A 15220-nucleotide genomic window follows, 5' to 3' on the forward strand; every position below is an offset into this window, starting at 1 on the left:
CCCGCGCGCCGACCATGACATATGCCTTCTCCCGCCGGAGACGCAGGCACCACAACACACCAACATTACCTGCTTCCGATCACGTTCACGTACGTACGCAGCCCAAGTTTCGTGAGGGGCAACGGGATTCCGCGGACACTCCGCTTTCCTCCATGGTCGATGCGTCGTCGTCGGCTCGTCGCCGCCGTCACGGTCACCGCGCAAATCGATCCGTCGCGCGAACGGTGCGGACAGAGCAAGAGACCGCGTGCGGTCGTGCGGGCGGGCCGGGCAGGCTCCAGTGGCCGTCGCGTCGCGTCGACCACACCAGCAGCAGCAGCGCGGAACATGTGGGCGGGCGACCAAGTGGTGGGTGCCATCCCACACGTACGTGTCCCTCTCCCCGCGCGTTATCCAGCCGCCGACACTCCCCGGCCCAGCCAACCTTTTGCCCGGCCGGCTCGTCTTCTTCTCCTGCCTTTTTAGTCTCCGTCCACGTGGGGACAAACAAATCGAACACCAAGACGCAAAGCGACCGGCCGCGCGCACGACACGAGCGAGCGAGCTCGACCCTCCTGCTGCTCTGCTACAGCTAAGCAAGCATAGTGGGAAAGGGGAGAAAAGGCGGGCAGAGGCGTCGTCACGAGAGGCACGTCCACCGCCTGAGCTCACTCACCGCCACGCCACCGGTGCAACTTTCCATACACGCCGGGGCTAGTACTAGTCGTGTTGTTATATATAAAGGTTGAGGGGGTCGTGGGCGCTATGGAGAGGAGTAATAGCTGGTTCGGGTGGTGGAGGAAGAAGGCGCGGGAGGGGCAGGGGCAGGGCGGCGGCCGCCCCCGTGACCGTGAGAAGGTGGTGGTGGACGGATCGGAGATCCGGGAGCTGGTGGAGGACCGGGAGGCGTTCGGGATGCTCGTGGACAGCAAGTTCCGCCAGCTCGACGCCGACGGTCACGGCATGCTCACCGTGAGCGAGCTGCGCCCCGCCGTGGAAGACATCGGTGCCGCGCTCGGGCTCCCCGCGGAGGGGGCGTCGCCCAACACCGACCATATCTACTCAGAGGTATGCATCTGTGTGTTCATCGGAACTATGCTTGCAGCTTGCTGGTTTTGCTTATCATGTGTTGTTAGTTGCTACTCCTACGCAGTACTATACTTCCAAGACAAAGCTACTATGGTAGCTGATGAAGTGAGATGATCACTGGCGGTTCGAAGCATTATGTGGTTATATATGGCCCTTTTCTTCATTTCTTGGTTTCTTGGAGGTTTATACATGCTGCTTTAGTTCGGGATCAACGAATAAGCCTCAAAGGCATGTGTTTTTTTCCGACAGCATGGCCCATGTTTGGAGGGCTCTGCCCCTCTGTTCCATGTCAAATTTGTAGCTTGTATAAGCTAGAACATAGTGCTTTAATATCCAGCTGTAATCAAAATAATAGAAACAAAATAACTCGCTCAAACATCCTTGATGTAGTTGACTAACGTTTTGGAGCTGAAGCTCTGCCAAGAAAAACTTTACTTCCATTTAATCTACATATATACTTGCATCCTTGACTGTGGGTTGACTGTGGATTCAGTTCTCAACTGATCTATAGGATGCCAGTTACCACTTCTCCCAATGAAATCGAGTCCTTGTGGATTTGGTCACTAAATCACGACAGGTCGAATTGTCCGTGCTATTATTATTGAAAAGTTGTATGCATTATTATTGAAAAGCATGTATATTTATGACATGACAGCGACTTTGGCGCGCGCGTTCTGTCAGTATCAGATGGCGATACTAGCCTATCGACCACTGCCGTACACTGTACTACATCACATGTACATGCTTGGAGTGTCAATGCTTCAACAATAATTCAATTGTTAAACAAAGGAACGTTAATCATGAATTACCGATCAACAGAACAGATGGCAGATTTCGAAGGCAATGGCAGAAATCTCAGATTGATTGCAGGCTTCCACTTACCTTGTTCACAACCCTACTGGCGTACGTGCAGGTGGTGAGCGAGCTGACTCATGGGACATCCCAGGGCGAGGTGAGCAAGGCCGAGTTCCAGGAGGCGCTGTCAGACATACTCCTCGGCATGGCGGCCGGGCTCAAGAGGGACCCCCTTGTGATACTGCGCATGGACGGCGAGGACCTCAGGGACTTCGTCGCCGGCAGCAGATATGAACCCACAGCTGCTGCCATTTTCTTGCAGGTCGGTTTCGGTTCTGATTCAGAAGACGCGTCGTCCCTGCGTCAGTGCGTGTTGGCCGCTCTCCAGAAGCTGACCGTCGACCACGGAGTGCCACCGGCTTCAGACACCTGGGTCGCGGAGAACATCGTAGAGCCGGCATTGCAGCAGCTTCTTCCTGCCGATCAGCTTGAGCAGCAGCCGGCCTCCCGAGACGACCTGTTCCAGCAACTGAAGAAGCTGCTGGGCGCCATCGCCAATCGACTCCAGGAGCAGCCTGTGATCGTCGCGCACACCGAGAACCACTATGACGGGAGTGGCGTCAAGAGGCTGCTGGCCAACAAATTCGAGTTGGACAAGGTACACCAAACCAAAACTGTTTTCTTTTCTTTTCTCAAACTCAAAGTTGTGATTTCAGACGGTTTGTTGCTGTTGGGGAATGCCAATGCCGCTGTGTGTTAAATTAAATCTTGCTCTGTGCACCAGCTGCTGGATTCTGTTTGGAAAGGTTTGCCAGAAGAACGGAAGAATAAGGCGTCCAAGGAGTACCTCATAGCCGCGCTTGACAAGATGGCCGATGCTGCAAGCCTGCCATACTATGGTGCTGTTAAAGAGGTATCCAAATGGCACAGCATCCTAACCCCTCTCAACTTTGGAACTAACAATGGCGATATATGCTCAATCGGGACGTAGATTGATTTTGATGTTTCTAACCATCTGTCAGGTGGATGCTGTCGTGGAAGAGTCAATCAAGACAGCGGGTGTCGAAGAAGGAAAGGCAGCAGATGAAGCAGAGTTCAAGAAGTCGCTCACTGATGTCCTTAGAGCCATGATGCTGAGGCTTAACGACAGCCCCGTTTTCGTCTCTACCGACATCGTCGTGCACGAGCCTTCATCGTTGGTGAATTGAAGTCAAATGTACGACGGAAATATACAGGAAAATGGAACATGTCAGGGTCACTATTAGTATTTGAGCAGTGCCTGTGTTATTGCCTTTTGTCTAATCACACAGGCCCTGCCGTGCGGCAGCATGCTATGCTAGCTTGTTGCAAGTTTGCAACACGACAAGTTGCGAAGATGCAGGCCATCTGGTTTGCTAACCCGATTGACATATAAGTTTGGAATAAGGCGTTCAAGCCATACATAATTACATATCATCAAGACATCAATGGCACCCTAATAGCTATTCTAAAGTTTGTTTTGGTTGGAGATGCGCTTACGTGGAGCTTGGAGAAATATGTTAGATTGTCTTCAACAACCACGACCCAAAATACAAGACCCATTCGTCCTTTAGGTAGCGTTACAGACAAAGTGTTTAATATCTATTTTTGATCTTCTCCGACAAAAAGACCTAAAAGGCAACTCTTTCTGCAAATAGATCTTCAAAAGAGATGATACTTAAATTTAGGTTATGTCTCTCATAACACCTAAAATGGGTCTTTCATATATGTACTCTGTTAGAGGCTATAGGTATTGTATTGGAGACCCATTTTGGATTTTGGCTCCGCAAAGGGGTCTCCTGATGGAGACAGCCGTACTCTATGCAAAATACAGTCATTCAATCAGATGTTATATACTCGAGTCAAATGGTAACGAAGCGACAGTTTGCAGGAACTTCCCTTCATTCCGGATCTGAAAAGCCATCGACACGCTTGAGTTCAAAAGTGGTACTTCTTGATACAATACGCCACTTCACAGAATTAGTTCTGCTCCAAATGAGCGAATCAATGGAAGGAACAACCATCTCATCACCTCCGAACGTTATCCTGATCTAGAAATTGTCTCAAAAACACGTCTCATTACTAGGAATGAGATTGCTAAGACATAGCTAGGCCTTGTGCCTCTTGGTCTTTGTCTTAGGAGCCATGAAATCGTCATCGTCATCGTCATCTGTGTCACTTGCCTTCCTCTTCTTTTGAGACGTCAGTTTTCCAGCACTCTTTGCAGACGCAACTGACTTCTTTGCAGATGAAGGCAGTGCCTTGGTTGGAGTTGGAGAAGAAGGCTTTCTCTTGGCCACAGGTGTTTTGACTGGTGACTTTAGCTTTTGGCCTTGTTTCTTCTCAAAAACTTTTGTAGCCACATCCAACGGGAGCAAACCCCATTCCATCAACCTATGCACATCCAAAGAGTAATTGAATATATTAGTTTGCTTTAATAAGAACATTCACGCATCCTTGAACTCCTGACACTGAAGGATAAATATATTAACACAGACTGCAGAAAAACCAATTCGGTTCATAAATATGCATTCAGGTCTGGGAGCTGTGTCAGCGGACATTTGATCATTTGACCAGTTAGTGATACCTTCCGGAATGTTGTAGGTGCACTCAGTAAGATGGAAAGTTAGTATATTCTATGGCAAGAGAATGATCTAGTGCAGTGATGAATTTGCTGGGAACTAGCTGAAACCAAGACACAGCAACTACCAAAAAAAAAGAGTTGCCAAAGGATTCTTTTTCATAACAGAAAGTAACCAATGCTAGAGGCTAACTCTTTAATATTTAAATTTAAACCAAGTAAAAAGGCTTAATATTTGGCATTATGCATGTTTTTTAAGGAATTCATATCAGAATGGCATGGTTTAAAATAAAAAGGAGTTATTTCAGCTAACCTTAGTTTATCTTTCCACAAGATATTACTTCACAAGATACCTTTCAACTAATCTAACATCAACCAAACATAATGCTAAATATTAATTCACAACATCATGGAAGCACAAAAAGGCATGGTTCATTTCTTTATTAAACAACAAAGGACCCATTTCGTGAGAATCACAATCAGATTGGCCTTTGCGTGCAGGTTTACATGTTCAGAATTAGAGCTCCGCAAATACATGCCTAAGTTTGCTACACTACATCTTAATCATGCCATAGTGTCTTAGGCAGCTGTATGGTTCAGACGCACGTGGCGTGCCACACTTTCTAAGCACCCTATCCCACACGTCATAGACTCTTTTTTCTAGCCAGAAAAGGTTGCCTTAGTTACCTAAGCTATAGTTGTGGACTTGTGGTACCCTTAGGCATCAACCAAACAGGATGTGCAGAATACTATGTTTCCTGCTACATCATATTATTAACACAGACTGTAATAACGAGTTACAAAATCCTAGAAAAATTCTTGTTTGTACTGTTGTTTACACAGTTACAGAATGTGAGCATTGTTGCCATAATGATGCGTGTCACCACTGTGATTATGCTTGACAAACACTTTGTGAAGACGAATAGATCTCCAAAAGTTATGCAAGCTTTGGCAATGATTTATCAAATATATGACATTTTATCCCATTGGTTCTCAGGACCAGATTGGTCTGTACTGATCCAACAAGATATGGGCCACACTACAGCTACATCTAGTTGGCTTGTAACACAAATCTTTACAAGCTTATAAATATTTAGTATCTCACCAGGTAGCAGCCATGTCACTGGTGGGGACCTGCTCGTAGAGTGATTCATAGAATATCCTCAATGGATCCCTCTGCAGCAAAAAGAAAATTAGCTTGTTTTGCAGATGCATATCAGATTGGAGAAGGTTAGAATGGTCATACTTCTGCAGGAGGATCATGCTTCTGCCCTGGCAATTCATACACTTTCCTCTCTTTCTTCACCTTCTCTGCCTTTACAATGGCCATGTTTGCCTCTTCTTTGACACCCACTCGTTTCTTCCTTTTCTTAACCTCCTTCACCAAGTCACAAGACAATAAGTAAATTTATAACAACAGAATATCAGCCCAAGTAGATTGCATACCTTGAGATCTTCCAAATCTTCATCTTTTAATTTCTTAACCTTGGATGTCTTGGCATTACTTCCAGCAGTACCTGCACTTTTCTTCTGTGATATTGGCTGAAAGGTGCATAATTGTTAACCTCAAAACAAGAAGCTAGAGAAATGTAGCTGAGAACAATAGGGCGTGAAAATTGCAACCGTGAAATCACCATCATCATCAGAATCAGTTTCTTCTTTCTTAACTTTCGAAACCTTCATATTGCTAATCGTGGTGCCTTTCTGCTTCTCGTTTCCCTACAAAATAGGAAAATGTTGGCTTCTTTAGAAGACACAACAAAGAGTACCACGGTTCAGTAATCTAAGGCAACATCATGCCATGTGCTCATGTTAGGGCAACAGTGAAGACGCTAAATCAAAGTTAACAACCCTCAATTTTTGAACTAAATCCCAAAAATTCCGATAAAATTCCCTGAGATACAGAAAGTCCCAGGTTATCCCAACATTGGCCTGGAGGCCGGGGCATATCCGACCCACGGGAGACGGCAAAGCTTCGCCTCTGCGTTTACAAATCTACAACATCTACAAATAAAGTTGATAAAATGAGCTAACTGAAGGTAACCTAGCATTGCGCTAAAAGAAAATGGTAACCTAGCAAAAATATTATCCAAATAAATAAATCCCTCAAGACTAGCGTCGCTCGCACCACGACGCCCGCCACGCCACAGGCCAGAAAACAGAGATCTGGGGTAGATGCAAACAAACCTTCTTTCCCCGGGAACGCGAAATCGGCATGTTGTCTTCGTCGTCGTCCTCCTCCTTCTTGACCTTAGAGGCGTTCGCATTACCCGATTTCTTGGCCCTAGAAATTGCCAGTGGAACGTTGTCCAATTCGTCGTCATCTTCCTCCTCCTCCTTCGGGGGCTTCTTTACGGCTGCGGGACTGGCGGCGGCGGCGTCCTCTCCGGCCATCACCAACTCGCGCGGCGAGGGTTCGCTTCGTTTTGCTGCTGCTGGCTGCTGCTATTGCCTACCGGGACGAAATACTGAGGCAGCGCTACGGCCCGCGAGTCCGTCATCAGGACCATAAAGATATGCGGTTCGGCGAACCGGCCCATATAGAAACGACCTTTATGGCCCTTCCGACGGTTAGTGGATCAGAAGCCCTAGAACACGATCCAAGGGAGCAATGTCAATCTCTGCACCTAAAATATTTCTAATGCTATCGTCTGTACCCCGCACCCGGCCTTTAGGGTGAAAAAAAAAAACGTTTCTAATTTCTATTATACGGCTAGAAAAAACGCTTCCGAAATAAAAACTTATACGGCAAAAAAAAACACTGTAAAAAAAAACAACGTCCCCGGTATAAAAAAAAAACCAATACGAAAATAAAGAAAAAAACAACGGCCCCGTTTCCCAAAAATATCCTATATGGCAAAAAAAAAAAGCTTCTAAAAGAAACATATACGGCAAAATAAAAACCTGTTTCTGAAACAAACTCTTTCACATCGAAAATCATATACGACAAAAAAAAAGTTATCGAAACAAACTCTTCCACGTCGAAAATCATATAAAAACTGATTATAGGCCGATGAAACAGATCAGACACATATTCAAACAGAGAAATTCGGCAAGAGCTTTACTTACTGCAACAAAAAAAATCACGCACATATTCATACTCACTCATACACAGAAAATCTTTGTTGACATCAACGAAATAGATCATGCACATATTCACCACTACACCTAAAAAATTCCCAATGTCATCGTCGGATGTAAAGTTATTACGCTTCGCCCAGCTTAAACCGCACGCTCCGGCATCGCTCTGCCCGCGTGGGTCCGCGTCCGAGAGTCCACGTTGCCAGGATGCCAAGTTAATTTGCTCCGCCCCAGCTTATAATGGCGAGTCCGGTACGTGAATCCCGCACGCTCCCACGTCGCCCCGCCCGTCGAGCCCCACGTCTCGGCAAAGAAAAAACACGCGCGCGCATGCGCCCTAGCTACAGCCTACGTCGGCAGCGACGTACGCCTGCGACCTACTGGCTGCTGTCGTGCGTAGTCCCGGCGTATGCGGGAGCGCGCGTCCCCATGGACGCAGGTGACGCGTTGCTGCAGTATGTGCTGGCGGCAGCCACAGCGCTCGCCATGCTCTGTGACGTGCTCGTCGTCTGCTCCGCTTCGCCCTAGCTCCAGCCTATGCCGCTAGCGGTGGGCACCTGCCAACGCTCGCCTTGCTCGCCCGCGCGTCTGCGGCTCGGCGTCCCGCTCGCCTCGTGCGTGTGCGGCCTCGCGTATGCAACCCGCTCGCACTCGCGCGAAAGCAGGAACAAAGGAACGACGTGGCGTGGCCCGTGGGTCGAACGGACAGACCTCCTACCCGCACGTTACAGACAACTCCGTTGCGTGGTGATTCACCTTATGCCCGCACGTAACAACTTAGCCCATTAGTCTACCACATCCACATAACAAGGAAAATCGGGATGAATTTAGAAATAGTTTAGGGTTCCAATGCAAAAGTGTTTATTAGATTCTATTAAATTTTGAAAATGTATAATAACAAAACACAGAAATGATAATTAAAAATGAAACAAATTTGTTAGGTTTCCGATCTACATTATATATGTCATAAAAATCATGAAATATGCTTTATGAAATCAATTTTTTTATATTTCTTACTATGTTCAGCTAAACACAAACCACGTGTATTGTCGTAGATATGGATTAAAAAATGTTAATATGTTTGTCTAAACCATAAGACATGTGTTTCGTTGTACAAATGGATACAAATGTGTTGTTCCGTGCAATGCACGGATATATATCTGGTTGCCTATATAAAGTCGTCTTATTCGGTGATGCTGAAATTTAGCTTATGTTGATACTTATGCTGAAATATTGTAAAAAAATATTGTTCCGTAACTAAAAAGTAACTCTAAATAAGCTAAGCGAACAGGGCAGTATCTATTCGACTACATGCAAATTTGGTACCGTACGCAACTACAACTGCAGAGGATCCCGCGCTTCAGTTTCGCTATAATCCTGGTGACGATTTTTGTGATCCAGATATCGGAAAGCATCTTTGCTTAGGCTTGACTAGACACGAAAGGTCCATCACAAATCAGACAGAACGATTTCTAAGAGTGTTCGGCTGTTCACTTGTACCATGGATTTTAGATTATTTCGGATGATTTAACAGTGTTACGTGAGAATGAACAGCCGAACACGCTTGCCTCTAGCTCTAGGGACCACAGACGTCCACATTGATATGTGTGGATCACTTCAGTTCATACATGGTAACTGCCGGAGCATAGGGCAAAGGGCCTGTTCGGCGGGCCGGCTAAAGCTATCTTAGGCCCTGTTTAGATTTCAAAAAATAAATTCACCATATCGAATCTTGCGGCACATACATGGAGTACTAAAGGTAGACGAAAAAACAAAACTAATTGCACAATTGGGTGAGAAATCGCGAGACGAAACTTTCGAACCTAATTAGTTCATAATTAGACACTAATTGCCTAATACAAACAAAAGTACTACAGTAGCCAAAACTAAAAAATTTTACCAACTAAACGCGCCCTTAGTGTGGAAGAAAAATACTGTCAAATAACCCGGCTGATAGGCTCGAGCGAACAAGAATCCAGAGACTTACGGTCCACTCCAATTAGGCAATTCAAGGAAGGAAGCATATCAGCATGCAATCGCACGTAATCTTCCGCTACACGGATTTTGCTCTCCCCGGAAAAAAAGGGAGAGCAGAGGACCGCGCTGCCGGTCTCCACGCGTACGCCGTGCCAGACGTCGCGCACCGACTGACCGACCCCTCAGATTATAATATAATATAATATAATATAATATAATATAATATAATATAATATAATATAATATAATATAATATAATATAATATAATATAATATAATATAATATAATATAATATAATATAATATAATATAATAACCTGATCTGCTTATGTTTGTGCAAATCCTCCACAATCATACTACACGAGTAGTGTTTGTTGTGTGAGCTTCCGACTGTCAGGTGTCAAATCAGCAGGCCTGGGCGTCCGATCCTCTGCCTCCACCGTCCCTGCGTACGATCTGCACACGTCAGCAGCAGGAGCCTTTGGGTCGTTACACGCACCTATCCATCTCCGCGCACACGACACGATCGTGGTTGGTTACACGCGCCTATATCCCCATCGTCGGTTCGCCCCCACGTCCCGCCTCTCCCTCGGCTCGCTTTCCCCTGCCTTCGCCCAACGCTCCCCGAAACAAGCAGCAGCAGCAGGAGGAGGAGAACCTAGAGGCCAGAGCAACCAACCAAGGTCCAAGGCAACAACCGCCAGCCAAGCCAGCCAGCCATGTCGTACTACGGCGACCGGCGCGCGGAGTCGTCGATCGTGGAGGCGTTCACGCTGTCGCCGCTGCCGTACCCGGTGATCCTGATCCTGCTCATGGTGACGCTCCTGCTGGGCGTCTCCTGGTTCTTCACCTACGAGGACTTCATCGAGGAGGCGTCGCAGCAGCTGAGCTGGGCGCTGCTGGCCGTGCCCATCGCGCTCGTCCTCCTCATCCGCTGGATCTCCTCCGTCGACTCCTTCGAGGGATACTTCGGCTTCTACCCCAGGGAGAGCCGCTGGAAGGGCTACGAGCGGCCCCCCGCCGAGGGCAGCTCACCCTGGGGCGTCGCCATGGTCGTCCTGCTCCTCCTCGTGCTCGCCAGCTTCCACTCCACCATCCAAGACATGTGGAGGCCGTGATCGATGAATACACAATTCTGCCTCCGATCCATGCATCAGTTCCCATACGTGATCTTCTATACCTTCATGCCGCGTGCTCGATTGATCAGATCTCATGCTTTTTCCTTTGCGTGCTTGGTTGGTTCAATTCCACGCGCGCACGTATGCGCTTGTACTGGTTGCTGGTTGATCAATCGATGATTCCATGTACATATGTTATTATTAATTAGGGGATGCTGGCTATTAGCTGCAGCCTATAGAGTTTGGGGATGGTATACTCACCACTTAGCTGCCTGTATGTAAGACTGGTTTTGGTTTTGTTATAGTAATCGCAATTCGTGGCTTGGTTTCTGTTCTGGATGTATCCGTTTTCAAGGTTCCTTTGCTTTGGTTTCCCTGTCTTGAATTGACTGGAACCGTCTCACACTTGGTTCTCTCTATCCACCAATATACATCCCGTGCTAACGCTACAGAAAAAATAAAAAAATAATGTTTCTTGAAAATAAAGTAAATATCAGGTTCATTATACAGATATTTCTAGCCTACTCAAGGTTTAAGCATCGAAGCACTGATTTGCATAAGAGGGAAACTGATTTACTGGCATACTGATAGTGCCTATTTGTACTGAATTATTCCAGAAAGCTTGATTTGCATCTAACAAATTTATAATCAATACTCCAACAGATATAGACATGAACACATAACTCAGTCTGAAGCCTTAATTTCATCACACAACTTAACATGAATCAGTACAGGTATGAAAACAAATCCAAAAACAAGAATGGTGCAGATCTAATCCCCACCTAAAAACATCACCAAATCTAGGTATTTGTCCTCCTGGAATGAAGCATTGATTTTGGATCTGCCAATAACATAGAAAGTTGAAACTCAAATTAATTAATGGATAGCGACTTCAACTAGATATACAGTGTGGTTTCTCTCTGTCATACCTGCTTTGTGGATCAATGTAGCACTGCTCGAGGAAGAAGTTTCATCATCACAAATCAAATGCCTGCTCATCTGTTCTATTTTGTATACAAGAGCCCATCATGTTCAGAACTTCGAACACAACGATAAAGTTCCCATGAGGCCATGATCAATTTTCACTATATATCAGGGAATAAAACTATGCATCAAAATGGACGAGTGCAGCCTGCAGATAGACCCACAAGTAACATACATTAAGTGGAATACCTCAACTTCATACCCGTGCTAACGCTATGGGCCATATTAGATACAAGTTAATTCTATCAAATTTAAATTACTTCGTTAAGATTCAATCAAAAACATATTTCTGTGGCTCAAAAAAATTCAAGCGTTGCAGGTACTAATCACTCCAAGATGGACCAAAACACGCCAATTATATTGGACAAGGAAAATATCCCACCAATTGTGCACAAGAATGATATTGCCCGTGCTAACGCTATGGTAGCATCTATCAATGCAAATCAAACAACCAACGAATATCTTTTAGTAATCAAGCATGTATTCTCACGTCATATATGGTGTATAACCAAATATTTTTGTCATATATATATCAACTCGAGCAAACACAATTCCATTCAAATTGATGATACTCCTTTTTGATAGTGCATACATGTACACTTCATGTATCCACTTAAATAAATGTGTATAAATACTCTTATGCCCGCCTCAAAAATATTTTTTATCATTTGAAATTGAATAGAATATTTTTCTCATAATAATTGAATGGATGGGAATACCATTGACTTCGTAGCATAATCAAGAATTTTGAAAGTAAGCAACATCTCTAAAGAAATAAAAAACAACCAACTACCTCGCATTGTCAACATTCTAAAAATTTGGGCATCAAATTGAGATACTCGAACCAGAGAAGGGTTCTAAGACTTGAACATACAAAGCTCGAATTGTCAACACCAATTAAAAAAATCAACAGCATGTTGACTGAACCAAGCATCCAAGAACTCTCCATTTAAGAATAGGGAATTCCATCGAACACCTTACATGCATATGCTTTGACAAAGAGACAGTCACAGACAGAGCGGTTGGCTTACGAAGACGCGGCATACTGAGTTAGTGACCTGCATGTCCCTTGTGTGGCCAGCTCCTCCTCCATGTGTCCTCTGTGGCGGCCGCCGCGCGCCTCACCGTTGACTGCCTCCATACACACTTGCATAGCCCCCAGTGCCCTCCCCAGCTTCAGCTGCCACCATGTCCCCTTCATCGCCAATGTCGGCTTCAACTGTCAGCTCGACTTTCTTGGCTTCAGTATGGCTTGCATGTAGGTCTGGTGGGTGGCAGTGGCCGGTGCACAAGGCCACAGTCACCTAGAGCAGTGGCTCACAACCAAGCTATTGCCATTCTATGATTTCATCAAGAATCAATCCGTTGAAATAGTAATATGAAATAACAGATATATAAATTGGCCGGTGCACAAGACACATGTTTCCAGCATTTGAACATCCCGCAACCAAAGCGGTCATTTTACTGTTAATATTGCCTTTCGATTATGCCAGAGCATATCAACCCCCTGGAGGATATTAAGACGACTAGTGGCTCCAATGGAACACTGATTATTTACTTTCAATCAAAGCATTTGTGTAATTAAGTAGTATTGCCAAGTAAGTTTGCAGGTCTCATGACTTATTTTCTTAGTTAAATGCACTTTAAATTCTTTTTCTTAAGGCCTTATGAGTCTCTTAATTAAGCTTATGGTCATGTTTTTTGTACTTGCTCCTATTGAATCAACTGCATAAAGTGGCATGAATTAATTTAACTGGATTACGGATCTGGTATGAATGTCAAGTAGAAAATCTGAGCTTTGAACGAATGAAAATAGTTTGAATATATATCTTGATGGGAAAATAAAAAATTTCAAATACAGCTATTGACAAGATCCGTAATTCAGAGCTTGAGGTCATAAGCAGTTGGCACTGACTTTTGTATTGACCTGTTGCTTAATTCCCCAGCTAGCTGTTGGTAAACAACATTTACTATTTTATGATAATAAAGATGAACATTGGCCGACCAAGATAAGTGCTCATCAGGTTGCAACTTGCAAACTTGGGGATAGTTTCGATGAAGCTCATAATGACATTGTCTACAATTCATGGTCTCAAGAAAAAAATTCAGAATCAATAAGCCCTCAAATATTGATGCAAGTGCAATCGGGCTGCCATGAGAGAGACGTACATTAAAAATCCCATGTGAACAAAAGCTATCAATCTGACACAACCAAACTGGATGCCCAATTCACACACATCCAAAGTCGTCCTACAGGAGCAAAATTCACTTTAGTAATCAAGGGTAGGAAATTGACGCATCGATCAGGAAAATAGGGATGATAAGCATACTTCACACCAAGACTATTTTGGAGTCCATTAGATGATCTAATGTACGCCTTCTCAGACATCCCGCTCATATGCACAGCCTCCGCCTGGTCAAATATCACCTGGAACCATAGCAATCAACAAACGAAATGATGCAGGTTACAACAGGACCTAGAAGATTCCTTACATGGGCAATTCATCGAACAGTTGACCAACAACCTAGACTCACTTGGACGCAGTGATCTCCAGGCAGATGATGGCCTTGCAGACCTAGCCCTACAAAAGCACGCAGGTCATAGGCACGTCCGCGCGGCGTAAGACGGACGGGAACTCGGGAGAGGGTGGGCATTCCGGGCCGCTTACGATGCCGAGGATAGAACCGTCGAAGTTGACATCGTAGGGGCGACGAAGCTCGCCCGGCCTTGCAGATGACGGAGCATCGGTTCATCACGCCCACCTCGTTCCCCGTTCCTCGATGGCCAACTCCCATGGTGGCGGCGGCAGGAGGCCCTGCGATGGCCGCCTCCCATGGTGGCGGCGGCCCGTCCCACCTGCGCGCGGCGGCTTCCTGGTGCTGGGCGTGGAGGAGAGAGGGGGATAGGAGTCGGCGCGTGGGGCGGCCCGTCGCCCTACGCCTGTAGGTGCTCAGCCAGCCCCGCGCGGCCCCCTCCCACCGGCGGCGGCGGCTCCCTGGTGCTGGGCGTGGGGAGAGGAGTCGGCGCGTGGGATCCAGATCCAGGTTTGGCAGTCGTTTGAGCCGAGAAAAGAGAAAAATAAAAAAGACTGAGGATCCATCAATCGAACCGTGGCTGCAAGGCGCGCGGGAGTGCGAGGAGGGCGCGGGGGTGAGAAGCCTGGCATCCCACATCACATCTAATCGTGGTCATCGGATTTGGTTTAGATGTTTTATTAGCCCTTAATTTTAATGCAGATGAATTACTATGTATATTTTCCTGAGTGCACAATGGTTTGAGGCTCTCAGTGAAGGACTTTTTTTTTTGAGTACCTAGTATAATTTTGATCCGTCCGTAGACATTCGTGCGTGAACTATACGTGGACACTATACTGTGGTCGGGTGTGTGGGATTCTTTACTTGGCCAGCAGCGCTCATCGTCAACATGGAAACAACAGTTGTTGGCCTCTGGTTCGTGGGAGACACAGTAAACTTCAAACGTGCGTAAGTACAGCGGCGTCACTCGATCAGATCATGTATGTATTGGACTAATTAACGGGCATGTATATGATATGCACAGGGAAAAAAATAAAAGTTGTAGATGTGATAAGAGCGGGCA

At 45.8% G+C, this 15220-nt stretch overlaps 3 protein-coding genes across 4 annotated transcripts; 2 read left to right on the forward strand and 1 right to left on the reverse strand.

Moving 5' to 3' along the window:
- The first annotated feature begins 478 nt into the window (after window positions 1-478).
- LOC136534458 (uncharacterized) lies at window positions 479-3341 on the forward strand. Its single transcript, XM_066526884.1, has 4 exons — window positions 479-1047; window positions 1982-2521; window positions 2648-2776; window positions 2886-3341. The coding sequence occupies exons 1-4, from the start codon at window positions 745-747 to the stop codon at window positions 3069-3071; spliced, it is 1158 nt and encodes a 385-aa protein (XP_066382981.1). The 5' UTR covers window positions 479-744; the 3' UTR covers window positions 3072-3341.
- A 431-nt stretch (window positions 3342-3772) lies between these two features.
- LOC136534467 (uncharacterized) lies at window positions 3773-9855 on the reverse strand. Of its 2 annotated transcripts, none has more exons than XM_066526898.1 (6): window positions 6650-9855; window positions 6086-6181; window positions 5909-5992; window positions 5709-5840; window positions 5568-5638; window positions 3773-4275 (listed from the first exon to the last, which is right to left on the reverse strand). In XM_066526898.1, exons 1-6 carry the CDS (start codon window positions 6854-6856, stop codon window positions 3990-3992), a joined length of 876 nt encoding a protein of 291 aa, XP_066382995.1. In that variant the 5' UTR covers window positions 6857-9855; the 3' UTR covers window positions 3773-3989. The 2 variants fall into 2 exon arrangements, with proteins under 2 accessions (XP_066382995.1, XP_066382989.1); XM_066526892.1 differs by having other exon boundaries at window positions 5909-6004; window positions 6650-9849.
- A 69-nt stretch (window positions 9856-9924) lies between these two features.
- Window positions 9925-10969, forward strand: LOC136534480 (uncharacterized). The gene has a single exon (XM_066526907.1). It carries the CDS (start codon window positions 10240-10242, stop codon window positions 10636-10638), a length of 399 nt encoding a protein of 132 aa, XP_066383004.1. The 5' UTR covers window positions 9925-10239; the 3' UTR covers window positions 10639-10969.
- The last annotated feature ends 4251 nt before the right edge of the window (window positions 10970-15220 follow it).

Source organism: Miscanthus floridulus, chromosome 2, assembly GCF_019320115.1.
Source record: "Miscanthus floridulus cultivar M001 chromosome 2, ASM1932011v1, whole genome shotgun sequence".
NCBI lineage: Eukaryota > Viridiplantae > Streptophyta > Magnoliopsida > Poales > Poaceae > Miscanthus > Miscanthus floridulus.

Coding starts and splice junctions, on each gene's coding strand:
- LOC136534458 (XM_066526884.1), top strand. CDS start 745: ATGGAGAGGAGTAATAGCTGGTTCGGGTGGTGGAGGAAGAAGGCGCGG. Junction 1,048..1,981: donor CCGACCATATCTACTCAGAG/GTATGCATCTGT, acceptor GCGTACGTGCAG/GTGGTGAGCGAGCTGACTCA. Junction 2,777..2,885: donor ACTATGGTGCTGTTAAAGAG/GTATCCAAATGG, acceptor ACCATCTGTCAG/GTGGATGCTGTCGTGGAAGA.
- LOC136534467 (XM_066526892.1), bottom strand. CDS start 6,856: ATGGCCGGAGAGGACGCCGCCGCCGCCAGTCCCGCAGCCGTAAAGAAG. Junction 6,182..6,649: donor CGCGTTCCCGGGGAAAGAAG/GTTTGTTTGCAT, acceptor CCTATTTTGTAG/GGAAACGAGAAGCAGAAAGG. Junction 4,276..5,567: donor AGTGACATGGCTGCTACCTG/GTGAGATACTAA, acceptor GGATGTGCATAG/GTTGATGGAATGGGGTTTGC.
- LOC136534480 (XM_066526907.1), top strand. CDS start 10,240: ATGTCGTACTACGGCGACCGGCGCGCGGAGTCGTCGATCGTGGAGGCG.